General features: G+C 46.9%; 1 protein-coding gene across 5 annotated transcripts in view; it reads right to left on the bottom strand.

Annotated features, from left to right (window-relative positions):
- Positions 1-311: 311 nt before the first annotated feature.
- Positions 312-19,636, bottom strand: part of AOX1 (aldehyde oxidase 1) — a 99,067-nt gene continuing 79,742 nt past the window's right edge. For 4 of the 5 annotated variants that reach the window (XM_053284122.1, XM_053284121.1, XM_053284125.1 and 1 more), the window contains 6 exons: positions 16,850-16,902; positions 10,729-10,843; positions 7,776-7,841; positions 6,149-6,337; positions 3,648-3,815; positions 312-952 (listed from right to left, as the gene is read on the bottom strand). In XM_053284122.1, the coding sequence (XP_053140097.1) occupies positions 902-952; positions 3,648-3,815; positions 6,149-6,337; positions 7,776-7,841; positions 10,729-10,843; positions 16,850-16,902 (642 nt within the window). In that variant the 3' untranslated portion in view covers positions 312-901. Of the gene's footprint in view, positions 953-3,647; positions 3,816-6,148; positions 6,338-7,775; positions 7,842-10,728; positions 10,844-16,849; positions 16,903-19,636 lie in introns of those variants that run through there. The other variant, XM_053284126.1, reaches the window with a different exon arrangement.

The raw sequence follows: 19,636 nt of genomic DNA, 5'->3' as shown, positions 1-19,636 counted from the left end.
TTAAGGGCGGGGGGGGGGTAGAACTTACCCCTCCCGCCGCTCTTCCCCCTCCAGTGCTACGGTAAAATTTCAAGTTTTCGGGGCGGCAGCGTTCTTCCCTGCCGCCCCGGCCCCCGTCGTTGCCCGGAAGAGGCCTTCATATCAAACATGCATGCGCCGCGACGCACACATGCGTGTTTGATATGAAGGCTTCTTCCGGGCAACGACGGGGGCCGGGGCGGCAGGGAAGAACGCTGCCACCCCGAAAACTTGAAATTTTACCGCAGCGCCGGAGGGGGAAGAGCGGCGGGAGGGGTAAGTTCTACCCCCCCGCCCTTAAAGATAGACCCCCCCCTTGCCGGTCCGGACGGATCCAGATGGATGCACACGCCTACTTCTGCGTTGAGAAGCAGAGGGAAATGTGGGTGGAAGCAGCAGAAGGCTGATGGAAAAGGAAAAGAAGTGAGGTATTGAAGATCCAGTGAAAAAAGGGGGACTACAGAAATGGCACTGATAACAAAAGGGAGAAGAGGGCATGGGTGCTCTTGGTAAGAGGAGCAAATGAGTTAAGGGGGGCTGGTGGATCTGCTGAGGTTGAGCACAACCCCCAAGAGGGCAGGGTAAGTGGGAACTATACTAGGGATCCAAGAGAGTGGATTGAATATAGAGATTGGAGACAAATGATCTGATCTTTAATGGTAGCTCTCTATTATAGTATAACTTGAAAACTGTGAGAATCTTTGAGAATAACTTGAAAACTGTGAGAAAGAGACTTTCTTGCAAATTATTATGCAGCTTGCAATAATTAAGAGTGAGGAAGAAAGTACTGAACTAATATGAATAGGACTTTCCATTAAGCAGGTGACGACATTAACTGCTATGCTATGCTGTAACACACTTCATATGGTTCCTGCTTTTTCATTCACAGGAGGATGTTCCAAGAAGCAGTAGGCTTGTTTTCATCCTTTGGGATCTAGAAGAATGAACAAGAGGTTAAAAGGAGTGATCAGTTTGGAAGAAGCCATTGCGAAGGCCTGTTAATAAGAAATCATCTTTGATTTCTATGAAATGTACTCAGAGGTGGCCCTAACGTGAAGCAAAGGGAAGCAGGCAACTCAGGCAGGAAAGACTGCAGAATGGTAGATAGATGCTCTGATTCATGGGGTGCAGTCCTCTAGGAATTGTACCCCATGTGCCAACTTCAAAAATGCCTTTGGAATTGTGCAAAGGTACTACTTTGCTCTTCCTTCATTTCAGTGGGCTTTGTATAGGAGAATGTTTCATTAATTATGTTGTTGTTATTATTATTATTATTAAAACTTTTATACCGCCCTTCCAAAAGGCTCAGGGCGGTTTACAATAATGTTCCCTGTGTAGTGGAAGAGAGAGGGGGAAATCTGATTTGGATTTCCATCTCGGGCACCCAAATCTCTAGGGCTGGCTCTGCGATTATGGCAATACAAATCTAACCAATTACTGTTTGGATAATGCAGAGTGAAATATGCAGTTAAAACCCCCAAATAGCTAAGAACAAGGGCTGGCATCCTGACTAACGCAGTGTTTGAGAAAAGAAGTTGCACGAGCTCTCTGTACAGTGTCTGGAACTTGCACTGCAGGCTGGCTTTGCGCCACCGCAAGCACAGCTGCACCTGCACCACAACTGCACACCTCATGTGTTTTCAAAGAAACTTTTGCACAAGAGCTCTATGGCGCAATTCCGCAGATTCCTGTTTTTGCAGTGTAACTCAGCAATCTTCTTGTGGTAGCTCAACTTTGCTCATTATGCAAGCATTCCCTCAGTCACTATGTCAGCCATTGCAACCTTATTCACTGCAGTTATGTCAAAGATGCGATCACTGGAGATTTAGATGATGGTTTTTCTTCAGGGGCAGGGCCCACAAATGTTGGCTGTCCTAATGATGGAAAGGTGGTCAGGTACGTATTAATGTCAAAAGGCAGGGCATAAGTCTGATATCAAAAGGCAAGAAGTGGCCCCACTCCCTAGACAGAGAGAACTGCAGCTCCTTAGAATCTGTGGGTCAAATTGCCCCTCCCTCCCAAAGGAAACAGAGCACAAAGGAAAAAGGCAGAGTGAATCAGAGAAAGAGAGACATCCACAGGAGACCTGGGATTTCTAAACATCCCATAAGGCAGTGATCTTCAGTATTTGCAAATGGGGAGCACTTTGGCAAGCTCCACACAGTGCTGCACTTTTCCTAGCACTGGGAGGGTCCCTTTAAGAGAAACTGAGAATTGTCAGCCCCAGTGCCATCTTGGAGGCATGCACGGAGCAGCTGGAAGCATAATCCTCTCCAGTGTTTTCCCCACAGAGCTCTAGGGCACACCTCCCGTGGTGGTGCTGGGGCTGAGTTTCCCTAAAGGAGTTCCACCGACATGGGACAAAGCACAGCACTGTTGGGTGGAACGGTCACCTCTGCACAGTACAGAGCCGGCGGCGGGGGCACTGGGTGAAGTATTTGCTAAAGCTTCACACAAGACCGAAGAAACAGTTAGTTCAGGGAGCTCAACTTAGGGCTGATGCGAGCCACTACTGGCTTCCGGACTTTGCAAGAAAGAACACTGCCAAAAGGCATACCGGCAGACCTCAATGAGTGGACCCACATCCTCCAGTAAAAACAGTTGGGTGCAGCCAACTGCATTTCCATCGCAAGGACAGAGGGGGAAATTCTTAGCCAGTCTAATTTTCCTTCCTCATTCAGTAAGGAAAGGCAGTTGGAATAAGATGTCCACAATTAGCTGGTGTTTGGAAAGATCAGATCTTTGGTCTTGTTTGCCTACTACCCATGTGCTTAGAGCACCCTCCTATCAAAGCATGCTCTGGCAGAGACTTCCTAGTCAACTTTGGAGTGATTCCCCAAAGTACTGACTGGGGGTGGGGTGTGTGTGTGTGTGTGTGTGTGTAGTCTAGATAATTACCTCTGCCAATGACCTCAACTGGGCATTCATACGGAAAGCAGCAGAAATGTCTCTTGGCACTGAATCACCTTCTGAGTGCTGTTGGGTCAGCTCTGCCTCGTGGGCCACTGCCACACATGCCAGTATCCACCTCACAAAGGTGAACCTGGGGGGCCTTCCTTTCCTAACAGGGGTTCCTTGAAGAAAGAGAATTCTGCCAGATAGGGTCCAAAACAGTTTTCTTCTGGCCATGTGAACCTGGAGTGCCTTCTACCTGCATCCAACTGGTGCTGTTCTTGTGCTTGGCCTAAGGCAGGCACCCCCAAACTGCGGCCCTCCAGATGTTGCTGAACTACAACTTCCAGCATACCCAGCCACAAAAATTGTGTCTAAGGATGCTGGGAGTTGTAGTTCAGCAATATCTGGAAGGCCGCAGTTTGGGGATGCCTGGCCTAAGGAGTCAGCAGCAGCTGGGTTGAGGATTTTCCCTCCTTTGTTGTTCAGCAGCTGGATACACTTATTGTGTGGCCTAGGAGGCTGCAAGTGCCCTACTCTGTTGCTAGGGGGCAGGAATCATCTAAAGAGCAAGGCCTTCTGATACCAGAAGAGTTGAAACCTTGTCTTCTGATTTAGGAGCCCAGGAATTAAACCATTCCCAGTGGCCTTTCCTCACTGGGCAGAGAGAATAAGCAAGAGGAACAGGCATGCACATCGATGGATAGAAGAATCCTGACAGAAGCAACAATCTTTACCATCTCAGTAAACTGGTCAGCACAGGCCATTCGAATCCGCTCAGGAGTCAAGGGGCTGTTCAGCACAAAGTCCCCAGACAATTCTCTTTCCCTCCTCGCAGCAGCCACTGCATCCCAGATTGCAAAAAACACAGAGCACCCCAAGAAAAGCCCTGATTCACCGAGGCCCTGCCAAAAGAAAAGAAAAGAAAAAGTCCAAAGTAATCCAGGAATGATTGCATTCTAAGCATGTTCAAAGCAGGTGGAGTTTTAATTATGAACCATGTAGAAAGCACTGCTTCATACATGGCCTGAGTGCACCCCATCAGGTTCAGTGTGACGCTGCTCCCAGCCTCCCACTGCTTTACAATTATTTGCACATGGGCCGAGGCACTGATGATGAAGCCCCTAAATCTATAGCCAACTGGGAGAGCCTAAAGGAGAGCTTGTGTGGAGTAGTGGCTAGAGAAGGGGTGCCCCACTTTCGCCCTCCAGCTGTTTCTGGACTACAACTTCCATTATCTCCATCCAGAGGGGTCAATAGTCAGGAATTCTGGGAGTTGTAGTCAGACATCTGTAAGATGACCAAAGTTAGATTGTCAGATCTGACCCTGGACACTAGAAACTCACCTGCATTCAATTTTCTGCTCAGCCATGAAGCTCTCTGAGCGATAGCAGGCCACTTCCTCTCCCTCACACCAACCTACCTCATAGGGTTGCTGTGAGCATAAGCTGAAGGGGAAAATCCAAAGACATCACCACAAGCCCCCTTGGAGAAAGTGTGGGATAAGAAAATGTGCCCTTGCCAAGAAATGATGTTTTGTCTGGCTTGGTTCACAACCAGGAATTCAGCCTGAACCTGGGGCCAGGCCCGTCCTTAGGGTGGGGCGACCAGGGCAACTGCCCAGGCCCTGCGCTGGCACAGGCCCCGTGTGGGAAAAGCCAGCCCTGCAAAAATTATACTTCCTCCCCTCCCCCAGCTCAGCTGACCTGTAGAACTGCAGCCTGCAGAAGCCACACACAGGCTTGCCTGATATCCAAAGCTCCCTGTAGGAGAGGAGAGGCTGCTACAGTTCCCTTTCCCCGACTCTCAGATGTTCAGCGGGTGGACGGGGCTTCCAAGGGCTTCTTTGCTGGAAGAGGCCTCTCTGAAGCTCTCCCCAGTCCCTTGAAGCTCTCCAGCCAGGAGGCAGAATGACCAGTGCTGGCTGCCCACAAGAGTGCTGTCCCCACCCTCTGCCCTCCCTGCCCCGCAGTCTGGGGCTGTGCTGAGAGCCTGTGCCTTCCTCCTCCTTCTCAGAGCCAGCAATGGAAGGTGTGGGATTCCCTTTTTTTCAAAATCCCCCCTTGTATATTTATGGAATGGCTCCCTATAGGGCTTTGATGTCCTATATATAGGGCAGGGTGGGAGGGCTCTGAATATAGAAATTGAAATGGATTGGACAAATTGTTTATTTTATTTATTTCCCCCCCCCCAATATTTTTAAAAGTCCTATAAGTGGCTTGTTTCATGGCAGAAAATTACAAAAACCTCTGGAATTGAAGCCCGCCCCCACCCATGGACCATCATTCCACCCCCATGTGGAGGAATCGGCCCTTTACCTTCATAAAAAAGGGTAGAAGTACCCCACTTTTTGCCCCATCCTTTAGGTAACTTGGAATGACTTGACATAGGGCTTGGATGTTGAACACAGATGTAGGGCAGAGTGGGAGGGCTCTGAATACTGAAATTGAAATGGATTGGTCGACCCGTTGATTTTTAATGATTTCCCCCTACTGCAGTAAAGCTACCAAAAAGAGTTCTCCTATCCATAGAGTACTTCACAACTAGTGAAAGTAGGGCTAACTGTAAACAGCGGAATAAATTTTATTTATTGGTTTTATTTGTACATACACTATGCTCCAGTTGGTTTGCAATCCAGAATGTCTGAGTGAGAACTGTGAAGCTAAGGGCATGTGTTGTGCTTTTAGCTTCCCCTCCCTAACAAATGCACTATATGTCCAAGCTGGTTGGACATCTCCAAAAACCTCACTCACACTATTTACACAGTATGTCATCAGTCAGTATGTTTTTGTAATCATATGAAATGTTAAGGAGGCCCCGTACATGCTGATTCGCCCCCAGCCCCACAACCCACTAGGGATGACCCTGGCTGGGGCTCTCAGTCTGAAGGAAAGCAACTTGACCAAGAAGATGGTTTCAGCAGCATAGCATCAAGACTAACCTCAGATATATGTATAACTAGAGTCAACATTCATGGGGTTATAACCATGTGGGTGTAATCCCAACCACAGTTATGCACACTGAAATCCTGTTATTTCAATGGCACTTATGCATGAATCACTGTGGGAGGGATTGCAGCCCATGTTTAGTACTAAAGTAATATGACATTCAAAGTTTCAGACTCCAACAGTGTACACTTAGATCATTTTTAACACTACAGAGTTTGGTTTTTTCTTTTTAAACTTCAGTAAGGTGATTCCTTCGCGGTTAACAAAGAGAAGAACTATGGCCTTCTCACCTTGGATGAGTAGATTGCTGTTGTGTTTTGGGAAGATGCCAGCAAGGAGACACTGAATTGTTCCGGGATGTCACAAACCGCAGGGATCTTATACTGATCTGGGCCTCGTGTGTAGAGGACTCCCTCTGGGGAGAAGCTGAGTTCTTCTGTTGTGTAAAGCCCAAGACCTTGAACAAAGGCACCTTCAATCTGACAACAGGAAGTGACACTTACAATGAGATTTCCCATATACCTGCTGCTGTGTAATACAGTTTAAATAAGAACCTTCACCACCACTAGCACCACTACCCTGTATGGAAGCAACATTAGGTTCCTAATTACCTCTTTTACATCAACATATAGTGGCTGTTCTCACGATCAGCCCTACCTGGGTAGGGCAATGCCAGCCCGGGTAGGGGTGGACATAAGGGCCGTTGGGAGCGGGACCAATCCTGATGCTCCTCTGCTGGATAGCCCAGGTTTTGTACCCAGGCTAAAAGTGAGGGAGGAGGGCACATGTGTGCCCACCTACCCCACTGCCCAGTTGTGTGCACTCATGGGCTGCCAGCAGCCATTACTACCATAAAGGCCAGGGTGAGGAGTGACCAGCCCTCACCTTCTAGTGGCTCTAGGGCTGCAGGGAAAGAATGGTAGGAGAATGGAATGGAGTAGCACTGGAGCAACAGCCCCTGCAGTCCCTGTCAGAGCCTTGGCATTGCTGTCTGCCCCGCTGCTGCAACATGAAGGCCAGGGCAAGACAAGGGGCTCCACCAGGCCACCCCACATGCATCTGTTTGTCTTGCTCCTACAATGGTTTCAAACAGCAGAACGGCGGGGGGGGGGGGGAGAAGAAGGAGAGAAAGGAAGATGCACTCACTTAAGGTGAAACTAGATACTGTGCACCAAATATGGAATTACCAACCTTGAAGTTTGATTCCAGCATGAATGGAAAAGCAGGGAGACTTGCAGGGAAGAAGAGAGAGGGCTATGTGTCCTTAACACCTCTCTCCCTCTCCCTCAGCTCTTACTCTCTGGTTGCTTTCCCCCACTCCTGCTCACCCTCTGATTCCCCCCTTGCCAGACTCCAGGTTGTGAAAGAAGCCCAGAAGAAGGGAAGGACGTGGTTATGGTAGCATTAACATTGCCTTTCCCCTGCAGCTCTTTCAGTAACCTAGCCAGGAGTTTAGGACTAGGGGCTTTGGTCTCCTTTTCTGGGCGCTTTCCAGATTAATCCCTACAACAGTGTCACTACGGATCGACTAAGTGTGCTTCCATACTTCTTGTGTTGTGACACTGCAATCCCTGCGCTGACAGCAAGCGATTTCACATTTCCGATGCCTTCATTCGGATTTTATTCTTTGCATTGTAGTGCTACAACATTGCAACTCCGTTGCAGAAAAATAGCTGTATTTTCCCACTGTAGGAGTTTGAGGTTCTGGGGATCATTTTTAAATACGATCCTGCCCAGCCGAAGCATTTTACTGCTGTTCTAGGGTGTAATCTGGAAAGCCCAGTGGCAGCACCATAATGGCACAAGGGAATCCCATGCCATCCAACTGAGAGAGCGTGTATACACCTGAACATGTTGATTCTGTGTAGTTTAACCACAAAACAAATAGAAGAAGAAGACGACATTCTCAGGACATACCTGACCTATGTCCACTGCAGGATTGATGCTGCGTCCAATATCCATAACAATATCTGTTCTGATGTTCTGTCAATGAAGCACAGGTTGTGAAATGGTATTACATTAGGAATGGAGGAGATTCACTGACCATAATCATAACTGGTACCAGACCGTAAATGTGTTTACTTAGAAATAAGCCTCTCTGAATTCAGTGGGACTTCTTTCCTAATCAGTATACCTATTGCCCAAATCTTGTACTCGTTTTCCAGGCCAAATTCATATTAAAAGTCAACAACAACACTACTAACAATTTAAAACCAAACTAATACAAACACCTCAATTAAAACAATAACCAATCCCACCCCCGCAAAACACAAATCGGAGTATTATTTACATTAAAATGTATACATATAAACATCTGATGAAAAAGGTCTCATCTAAGATTGCTACTTAAGAAAACTAGTCTAGTGACACCAATGATAATTCCCCTTGTGAGGCAAATCACAGGTTGTTTTTGTTTTTACACTTCTATCCCGCTCTTTCTCCGAGGAGCTCAGAGCGGTGTACATGGTTGTTTTTATCCTCACAACAGCCCTGTGAGGTAGGTTAGGCCAGGAGATACATGACTGGCCCAGAGTCACCCAATGAGTTTCACGGTTGAATGGGGGTTTAAACTCAGATCTACCTAGTCCTAGTTCAACACTCTAACCACTACACTATGCTGGCTGGGTGGGATTTCCGTTGGGACCAAAGCTGCTCCTTGTGTGCTGTACTCCAGATACTAATTCCCTGTGGTTGCTATGTTAGTGTCAAAAGAGAGAGAGAGACAGAAGGACAAATTATCACGTATGTTTTGTCCGTAAGAATGTGAACTATGAACCAGGAAGTCTCTGGTTCCAAATCTTATTTCTACTATGAATTTGCTAGTTGGTCTTATCGAGGACACTTGTTTATTTTTACATTTTTATGCCACTTCAACCACATTCTTTAGGTGGTGTACAAAATGCAAACCATAATTACAAAATTAAACTGTTAAAATACATTAAAACATTAAACTGAATACAGCCAAATGACTGGATAAGCAAATGAGTTTTTTGGGCTCTCTTAAAGGTAGACAATGATGTCAAACACGGCATCTCAGGTGGCAGCTATAGGCAGACCTCTCCTAATTATCTTAAAAAACAGTGGGGTCCATACAGAAGAAAACTTTCCCTTAAATACCCTGGTCCTAAGCCATTTACAACTTCACAGAGAAATACTTTGTATTTCCCCCAGAAACTAGCCGCCAGTGTAATATTTTTTTAACCGGAGTAATATAATTTCTTCAAATTGTTCCCGACACTAACCTAGCTGCCCAATTTGGTACTAATTGAAGTTTCCAGACTACAAATAGAGGCAACCCTACATAGTACGTGTTGCAATAGTTGGGCCTAGAGGTTACTAGTATGTGCACTACTGTTTTGAGGTCATTCTCATCCAGAAATGGATGCAATCAGTGAGTCATCCAAAACTGATAAAAAGCACTCTTAACCTAAAAGCACTATATGAGATATCAAAAAGAGGCTTGGGTCCAGAAGTACTCCCAAACTGTGAACTTGGTTCTTCTGGGAAGAGCGTACCCCCATCCAGGGCAGGAAGAACTCTTACTTCGCCTGAGTCAATCTGTCTGTCTGTCTATTTATTTCATTTCTATACCGCCCCCTCCAACCACTCTGGGCAATTCGATGGGGAGTTACAACCTCTCACAATAAGAATCTCTGACTTATTTGGATTTCATTTTAATTTGTTATTCTTCATCCAGCCTATTACCACCTGCAGGCATTTAAGGAAGATAGGCCATTTTCTGATGAAGTTGCTATAGAGAACTCCTGATGAAGTTGCCATAGAGGATACAGCATACTGATAACACCCTGCTCCAGATCTTCTGATGGTCTCCTCCTGTGGCTTCACAAAGATGTTAAAAAGCACTGGAGAGAAAACGGAGCCCAGAGGTACTCCATGCAGTAGCTTCCATTTTGAGAAGCAACACTCCCCAAATGACACCACATGGCATTTGCCTCAGAGATAGGAGCATGTAAAGAGAGAAAGGCAGCAGCCTCAAATCTGCCTGCACCCTGTCCCAGTCTGCAATATGAGGTTAACAACATTGACCGACATCCTAACCCTTCACTTGTGCAATGAACAAAGCTGCACTGATGCAAGAGGATCACATTGCAGTGTGAAGCCACAGAGATTTTCAAAATTGCACTATGGTACAAAGATTCACTTTTTTAAAACATATGAGATGTGCCACAGGCTGCTCACCTGTTGTACAGGCTCAAAACATGCTTGCACTAGTATAACACTAGGTACAAAGCAACTTTGTGCTGGAACCACGCCCTTGGGCAAGCACAGCATTAGTCAGGATGTCGGCCCTTGACCGACTTCACTGGGCTATTATGAGGGTGAGAGAGATATCAAGGCTATGCACACAAGTGCACGGGCAGGGGGGCGGTGAGGGGGCAGGGCTGGGAAGGGAGGAGACGATCCAGACAACAATGCTGCTCGGAGTGCCGCTTGCGCTCCCAGATGATCCACGCCTGTCCAAGCAGCGCAGATCTCTTGAGGCCCGGATGATGTGTCCTGGCTTCCAGATATCCCACAATGCACCTTGCAATGAGTGCGGTGCATTGGGAGATGCCCCCATGAGGCAAGTGCTCTAGGTGCCCGTCTCTGTGTCTGCTCAGACTTCCTGCAGCCAGAGCAAACACACGATCCAGGCCACGGGGTTACGGGCACGCTCACGCCCTGAACCCTGGCTAACAGCCAGGTTTTAAAGTTGGGTTAGGTGCCGCAACTTAACCCCTAAAAGTCACTGTCGCTGCCCTGTCGCTTCACATGCACATCCTCCTAACCCAGGCTGGGCTGTCCTAGCCTGGGCTAGGCTACTCATGTGAAGAGGCTCCATGTTTGCAAAGTGATGCACACGAGTTACCTTGTGACCCCCAGTCAGACAGTCTATTTCAACCTCGGTGCAAGCAGCTCCATAAATAAAATATTCAAAGGGATGGCCCTCCCCTTTCTCCCAATCCATGTCTGCTTCATAGCCTCTGGAAGAAACAAGAAAGTGCATGAATGCAAAGTATGGAATGTTAGCATTCATGGAAGCCGCAGTAAAGTAGAGAGGGAAACAAACAAAGTGATCTGAAACAGGGGTCCCCAACCTTGAGTCATCAGATGTTGTTGGATTACAACTCTCATTATCCCCAGCTATGATGGCCTTGGCCAGCTCTCATCAACCCCAGCTATTCAGCAACAAACAGGGACCCAAGGTTAACTGGGAGTATTACTGATGTCTCCCATAGTCTCCAAAAATGTATTGGAAGGCTAGCCACTCGAGCTTTTCACAAGTATGAGGGAAATTTTTGATGACCCCATCTCAAAAATATGGAACTGGTGCCTCAATTGATACCAACTGGCATGTGCCAATTCGTGGCAGAGAAATACCACCACATTTACTTTTTTTTTAATGCATCCTGTTGTTCCAGAATGTCAGAAGAGCCCTGCTGAGTCATATCAAAGGTTCATTTAGACCACCATTCTGTTTTCAGCTGCAGCCAGCCAGAGGCCATTGGGTGATCACAAACAAGGTATGATGAAGGTAAACAGTCTTTCCCTGTTGCCCGTCCCCAGCAGTTGCTGTTCCAGTGGAAACGTCTGAATATGCAGGTTACACCTAGCTATCATTCATGGCATTCAAGCACTGGTAGATTTGTCACAGGAAACCAAGATGGCGACCACTTATCAGCTCAACTCATGAGCTCCTGCTCCAACCCAGGCCTTACTCTACTCCCTGGGTATGCCTCTGAGGGGCTTGCCTTCCCCCAGGTGGAGGAAAAGAACTCACATGAGCCCTGCCAACAAGAAGCCTACCAATGACAGTGGAGATCACATGGGAAAGCAGAAGCCACAGAAGCAAATTAAAATCAATACCTTTATCCCCCCCACAGAGGTGGTGGTGGAGGGAGTAGCGAGCACTGTGAGTACCAAGAATAGATTTACAGCTCTGGGCACGGAGGCCCCCTCCCCTTCAGTCAAGGATGCTACTTCACGCAAGCCAGCTATTAAACAAAGTGCATCCAAGCTATCTCGGAGGACTGCTCCGAGCAGCTCCTTGGATCAGAGAGACAGGGGTCCGACACTTTCCAGCTATGCATCCCGCCCCTCATTCAATCTCATCACTAAACAACTTAGCGATGTCTGCATTATCTCAGCAGAATCCCTAATAACAATTCTGGGATGGATAAACATTATTTCTGAAAAATTGGACAGTTTGAGGCAGGCTTTTGATCAATTTATAGTGCAGGACCACCAAGGGGTTAAAAACTCAAAAGAGCGTGTTGTAACTAACCCCCAACCTCTTTTGCATCTGCCTCCACCTCTTTATGTAAAATGTCGCCAGGCCTCCCAGGAATTGATAGCCAAACAAACTTTCGGCGAGTGCTGCAAAATAATCAGACTGTCCTTGAAACTCCTCTTGGTGCTCATCATAGATGGACAAACCACAAGGAGATCACTCAGTCTCTGTCCTACTTCTCAAACTCACAACCAGAAAATATTGGCTTTATCTCGTACTTTTTTCTGCCTGCTCATTCACATTTCAGAAGGTTAGGAATAGGAATATAGGAAACTGCCATATACTGAGTCAGACCATTGGTCTATCTAGCTCAGTATTGTCTTCACAGACTGGCAGCGGCTTCTCCAAGGTTGCAGGCAGGAATCTCTCTCAGCCCTATCTTGGAGAAGCCAGGGAGGGGACTTGGAACCTTCTGCTCTTCCCAAAGCAGCTCCATCCCCTGAGGGGAATATCTCACAGTGCTCACACATCAAGTCTCCCATTCATATGCAACCAGGGTAGACCCTGCTTAGCTATGGGGGCAAGTCATGCTTGCTACCACAAGACCAGCTCTCCTCTCCAAGGTTATTTCTAACCTTGCAAAATGTAGCACTGGTGACAAAATTGGCATACCAGCCAGGTTGCTTGCTTTTTTATGACTACAAAGCTACTTGTGTTTTTGCAGATCCTGTAATTAGAGATCTTATCTTTGGTCAAGAGATTAATAGCCCTACTATTCAACCCATTAGCCCTAAGCTCAATAAATCTCCTAGCTGTGGCAAAACCAAGCAAGCTACCACCAATTTGCCTTGGGAATTCCAACTGCATAAAGCCATTCAGGATGAACTGAATCATCTAAAAAACCAATTGATTAAAGTTGGCTTTAATGTCGCAATTAGGGCATGGGGAGGCTGTCACACTCACGGATTCCGACTCCAACATGGATATTCAGCTCCCCAAAGCATTCTCAAACTACTCCAGCTACTCAACTCTAAAATCACGCCATGCTTCTGTAATTCACACACATGCTCAGACTAAAAGAAAATTGTCGCTGCATTTTTCGGACCTTTGTTCCAATTCTGAAAGTGGTAGTGAAACGGACAATGCAGGGCACTCCCCCAGCAAGCCCATCATCAGGTGGAGTGACTGGCCGGCCAGAACCTGTGGGCTAGCTTTACAGATACTGACATCATAGATATCATGAATCTTCATCCCACAATGCAGACCACCCAACCCCCCCAAGCAGGTGCCCAGGTGGAACTCACCCTGGGGGGAAGAGGTATCGACACCCCCCAGCAGCCTCCAAGAACATTCCCTCATACCTGCCAGGCTCCCGGGTCACAGAGTGAGCGAGGAACCCCTGCCAGAGACTGCTTTCCAGAGAAAAGGCAAAGCCAGGTGCGTTCTACATGGTCTGCATCCATTTATAACACATGCTAAAAGGGTCTGTTTGACATCTAGATCACTTTTCTCCACAGGTTAGTTTGGAAGGGCCAAAGGCACACCGCTAAGGAGGCAAAGTGAGGTGAAGTGGTTGCCTAGCATGGTTACTAGAGGTGGCGGCAGATTTGGCTGCCTCCACTTACACCCTCCCGTCACCTCATCCAGCCTGGACCTGCTGCTGCCCTAAAAACACTTTTTGTGTGTGCTGAGGCAGCTGCCACTGCCTTTCCTGCTCCCTCCCTGCTAGGGGTGTGCAATTCGGATTTTTGGGTGATTCGGCTCGGACCCGAGCCGAATCACCCCCGTTCTGTTTTGTGCCCGAATCTGGGTCACCCGAATCACCCTTGATTCGGTTCGGATTTAATCCGAATCCGAATCGATTCGGGGGGGTAAAAAGGGGCCCAGGGGCAAAATTTTGGGGTGGGGTGGTAGTGCCCAATGGGTAGAGTCTACCACCCCAATTTCAGGGGGATTGGGCAAAGTCCTGATTTTTTGTGAATTTTTAAAGTTTTAGTGACTTTGGGGCAGTTCGGGGGCATAGCATGGGATTTGGGCAAAAGGAGTGGGGTGGGGTGGTAGTGCCTAATGGGTGCAGGCTACCACCCCAATTTCAGGGGGATTGGGCAAAGGGCTGATTTTTGGTAAATTTCTGAAAATTTCATGTCTTTGGGGCAGATTGGGGCAGAAAGTGGGGGCTGGGGCAGAATAGTGGGGTGGGGTGGTAGTGCCTCATGGGTGCAGGCTACCACCCCAATTTCAGGGGGTTTGGACAAAGGGGTGATTTTTTGAGAATTTTTGAAGTTTTGGTGACTTTGGGGCAGTTTGGGGGCAGAAAGTGGATCTGCCCCAAAATAGTGGGGTGGGGTGGTAGTGCCTCATGGGTGGAGGCTACCACGCCAATTTCAGGGGGATTGGGCAGAGGGCTGATTTTTTGAGAATTTTTGAAGTTTGGGTGTCTTTGGGGCAGATTGGGGGCAGAAAGTGGATCTGCCCCAAAGGAGTGGGGTGGGCTGGTAGATAGTGCCTGATGGCTGGAGGCTACCACCCATCCCCAATTTAAGAGTGATTGGGCAGAGGGGTGAATTATGATGAATTTATTTGTATGAGGTTTGTCTTCATAAGGTGAAGTGTGCTAAATTGATTACTTCCTCATATTATTCATAGTAAAGGAAAGTGTGAAAAAGTGAAAGTGGGGTCATGAGAGTTGTTTAATTGAAAAAAATCTCATTTGCTATGATAGAATTCTATCATAGCAAATGAGATTTTTTTCAATTAAACAACTCTCATGACCCCACTTTCACTTTTTCACACTTTCCTTTACTATGAATAATATGAGGAAGTAATCAATTTAGCACACTTCACCTTATGAAGACAAACCTCATACAAATAAATTCATCATAATTCACCCCTCTGCCCAATCACTCTTAAATTGGGGATGGGTGGTAGCCTCCAGCCATCAGGCACTATCTACCAGCCCACCCCACTCCTTTGGGGCAGATCCACTTTCTGCCCCCAATCTGCCCCAAAGACACCCAAACTTCAAAAATTCTCAAAAAATCAGCCCTCTGCCCAATCCCCCTGAAATTGGCGTGGTAGCCTCCACCCATGAGGCACTACCACCCCACCCCACTATTTTGGGGCAGATCCACTTTCTGCCCCCAAACTGCCCCAAAGTCACCAAAACTTCAAAAATTCTCAAAAAATCACCCCTTTGTCCAAACCCCCTGAAATTGGGGTAGTAGCCTGCACCCATGAGGCACTACCACCCCACCCCACTATTCTGCCCCAGCCCCCACTTTCTGCCCCAATATGCCCCAATCTGCCCCAAAGACATGAAATTTTCAGAAATTTACCAAAAATCAGCCCTTTGCCCAATCCCCCTGAAATTGGGGTGGTAGCCTGCACCCATTAGGCACTACCACCCCACCCCACTCCTTTTGCCCAAATCCCATGCTATGCCCCCGAACTGCCCCAAAGTCACTAAAACTTTAAAAAATCGCCAAAAATCAACCATGAACCGAATCACCCGAATTTTTTGTGCCCGAAATTCGGGTGATTCGGCTCGTGCCCGAAAAAATTCGGGGGGCATCGGGGGTTATTCGGTTCGGCCCCGAATCACCCGAAATTGTTCGTTTCGGGCACAGATCGTTCTGTGCCCGAAATTTTTTGCACATCCCTACTCCCTGCCCTCCGCCTGCTCAAAAGGTAGCTAGGGCACAGGAAGTGATGGGAAAACATCCTCCTACTCCATCTTTCCCCACTCTCTGCTTTTGGAACAGGTAGAAGGTGGGACATGGTCAGGAAGAGGAGCAGGAGCAGCTGCCTCAAACCCCACCCCCAACATGGTAGGAGAAGGGAGGCTCACTTTGCCTTCAAGGTTTTGCAGGGGTTGGACTGGGAGCTCCCAATGTGACCCTTGCTAAGCCTTTGCAAAGGCTCCATGTGAGGAGCGGGACTGCTTGTAGCCTTCCCTCACTGCCTTGGGAGGCAGGTTTCCAGCAGCCCTTCTTCCTCCCCTTGTACTTTTGCAAAGAATTTCAAGAGTGGGATCCAGCCCCTTGAAAATTACCCGGAGAGCAGGGCCAGGGGGGTTGCTGCTGAGCAGTGCTCTCTTTGCAAGCCTGTGAAAGATGCCCAGGGCAAGGAGAAGAGCTTTTTGGGCAAGCCAGCTCCTCTCCTCAGCCTGTGCTTCCTTTAAATGCTGCACGAGGCAGAAGCTGCTGGTTAGTGTGGGGCCAGGGTGAGGCAGCATTTGCCTTGCTGGGGGTGCTCCATTTCCATGGGCCTCCCTGAGGATGCTCTTCATTAGTTTTGCATACTATGACATTTGATATCCCTTTGTATTAAATTGGACCTCTTGACATTTATGCCCTCCCCCAGAATGATCTGTCTATGACAATTTGCATCTCTTTGTTCAATTGCTAATCAATACTCATTCTTTTTTTAAAAAAAAGATTTCTGACAGATCGACAGCCCTTTTTACTAAATCTGAAGGCAATGCAAATTTCTGAAGGCAAGTCCCAATGCTTTCCCCCAATTATGTATTTTGACTTTTAATGCCAATATCCTGTTTCTGGGCCTGCACCTCCACATGGCTGGTTGCGATGTGGCCTTTGTTCTCTATGCTTAAATCTGGAAAGTGTATTTGAACACTCAAAATATAAGCATAGTTATTCATGGTTAACGTGGTCTTCACATATCAAGTTCTCTCATGCAAGACATTAATGCTCTTTGGGCGTTCACTTCTTAAAGTCACAAGTTCATCATGAATTATCACCTGAAGTAACCTGTAGCTGACAGATTGATGCTCTGATCAAAAGCTTCTTTGGCCTGTAAAAGAAATAAGAACAGTAAGCCTATCATTATAATATATAAACCATACCATCCTGTATCAAAATGCTAAACAACATCTGAGAAGGCCAGTGGGCCATATCAGAATTGGTAAATTCAATAATCACCATGTGACTTTGGTTAAGGACCAAATCTGACCCTAATTTCCACAGTTTACTTGTAAATGTTAACATTTACTACACCCTTATGGTAAATGATCACAAGAAGCCAAGTGACTTTTTTGAAATCTATTGCTGCTGCTGCTATCTATCTTATTAATAATATTATTGAAATGCCTTATATGATTTGCAAACATTTCCCACAAGTATCCCTCTCCCCACCTGCCCATTCTGAGCCAACCCTTCCAACCCAAAGTCTCACAAGGGGTGTAGCCAGGGGAGAGGGGGCCCATGTTTACCCCTCTTTCTGGGGTCCACCTGGAGTGAAGGAAATAATGAAGAAAATAGGGAGGGGTGGTGCTTTGAATCCATCTGCTCAATTCCAGCTATGACCCTGCCCCTCCTCCCCACACTGGTTGTGGGGGGAGTGAGAAAAGAAAAGAGAGAAAGATGGAAAGAAAAAGAAAGAGAAGGATGACAGAAGGAAGGAAGGAAGGAAGGAAGGAAGGAAGGAGAAGAAGGGAAGGAACACACACACCCCTTTCATCCACAGACAGTGGTAAGTAAAAAGAAGGCTCTTATTGTAAGTATTGTTTAAGGAAGTTGTCCCAAACTTCTGAACATTTCTTTGATTTGTTTGCCTTGATAAGGGCCCATTTTTCATGTGCTGCTAATTCAAACAGGCCGTACTCTCAGTCCTCAATCCTTGGAGGACTGTGTGTTTTCCATTGCTGAAATATTAATCATAGTCTCCAAGCAGTCAGGATACATCGCAGGACTGTGTTAATGTCCTTCAGTTGGAGAGATGTAGCAATCACTAGATCAATTCTAGTACAAACTGCCTTCCAGAAACCTTGTATGGTGGCACAACCTCAAAACATATGTACTAAGTGTGTGTAAGGATTATGGCATCTCCCAACAGTTACTGTTTAGAGAAGATTTTAAGCATTCAGGATGCAAGGAGGCCCAATAACCCTGGAAATGATCTTCTGTTGAATAAGATGCAATCTAATGTCTATCGAGCTGTATTTAACACTACATAAAATTTCATGCAATTGCACTGGTGTTAATTTATATGAGAGTTCAGAATTCAATTTATTCCTAAGTAAATCGAGGCCCGGGTCCAAGTCTCCATGCACAAATGGATATTGGTATTTATTTAGTTTAGGGAGAAAGGACATTCTAATAGCACGCACTAAAATATCTGGAGTCGTCAGGGCTGCCAGGGCATCAGGTCCGCATTGAGCAGATATACTGGCCACATTCACACATAACATGGAACTGGAGTGGAAGGGACCTCCAGGTTCAAGAACTGTATGTCAGAATGTAGGCAACTGCAGTGTCAAAATAAAATCGACCCACAGTTTCCCTCCCCAGACAATGATTTGTACCTTCAGTTTGTAGTGAGGTCCACCACCTGGACCTCAAGTTCTGCAGTGCCAGCATTATGTCCAATGCTGGAACCACAGTCTGGTTGCTTTGCAACCAGAGTTGAGGGAGGAAGCTACTCCCTTGCTCTGGATGCTATTGGCTGCCAGGGCTGTCCTTCAGTAAAGAAGGTAGCCCAGGCAGCCAGTTTCCCCTCCTCTCCGAGGTCAGCAAGACTGCAGAGAAGGAGCTCTCCTGAACGTCTGAATGTGGAGAACGGGGGTGGGTGGGGCACGGAACCGTGGCTCCATTGGACCTACGGTTCCATGTTATGTGCAAATGCGGCCACTATGTTTCAGTTGCACAAATTGCCATGCATTTGTTGGGAGGCAATTGGAACTCCTCTTGCAGAATTGAGAAGGGTTTATGGCTATTATTTTCACTTATCAGCAGTGATAGCTGATTAATTTCTTTTGTTACCCATTGTTTTCATAAAATTGGCTGTTTTCCAATACAGCCAAATATGTGGGTTTCCCCATAATGTCATCATGGCCATATAGGCACAGGGATCGAAGTTCAGTTGTCTTGCTGACTCCTTCCAGCTATGTTGGGTTGTATGTATTACAGGGGAATGGTAATGAGGGTGTTTAAGATGCTTGGAGCCCAAGGTTACCCAACCTTCTAGCTGACAGCTTCACATGTGCCCATTCTGCACTTTCCTCTTTGACATCAGATTTCCAATGTTTCATTTGTGCTATTAAACATGTATTATGGTTTACTAGATTAAAGCCCCCAGCTTCCATATATTCCAGGCATTCACACACATGTGCAATTGTTCTTAAAATATGCAAAATGATTTGGCCCAGGCCCATGATAATCCCAAGGGTCAAATTCTTTGCTTGTTCTGAGTTGTGAGTGGCTTAGAATGGTAGACTCTCAGTTCATTAATACATGGAATGAGACCACATAACATCCGACGTCCATGTGCTCATTATAAGGTGTGAAAGAACTCCTTTGGATACAACTGTGCATGCACAGGCTCTCTCCATGCAATCAGGAACCCTTCCTGATCATGTGGAGAGAGACCTCTGTACATACAATTGTACATGCGGGACCCCTTTCATACCTTACAATAGGAACATAGGAAGTTGCCTTATACTGAGTTAGGCCATTGGTCTATCCAGCCCAGTACTGTCTGCACTGACGGGCAGCAGCTCTCTACAGCTTCAGAAAGGGTCTTTCCTAGC

This window comes from Hemicordylus capensis, chromosome 1, assembly GCF_027244095.1.
Source record: "Hemicordylus capensis ecotype Gifberg chromosome 1, rHemCap1.1.pri, whole genome shotgun sequence".
NCBI classification, from domain to species: domain Eukaryota; kingdom Metazoa; phylum Chordata; class Lepidosauria; order Squamata; family Cordylidae; genus Hemicordylus; species Hemicordylus capensis.
This window is presented reverse-complemented; position numbering and strand designations above follow the sequence as displayed.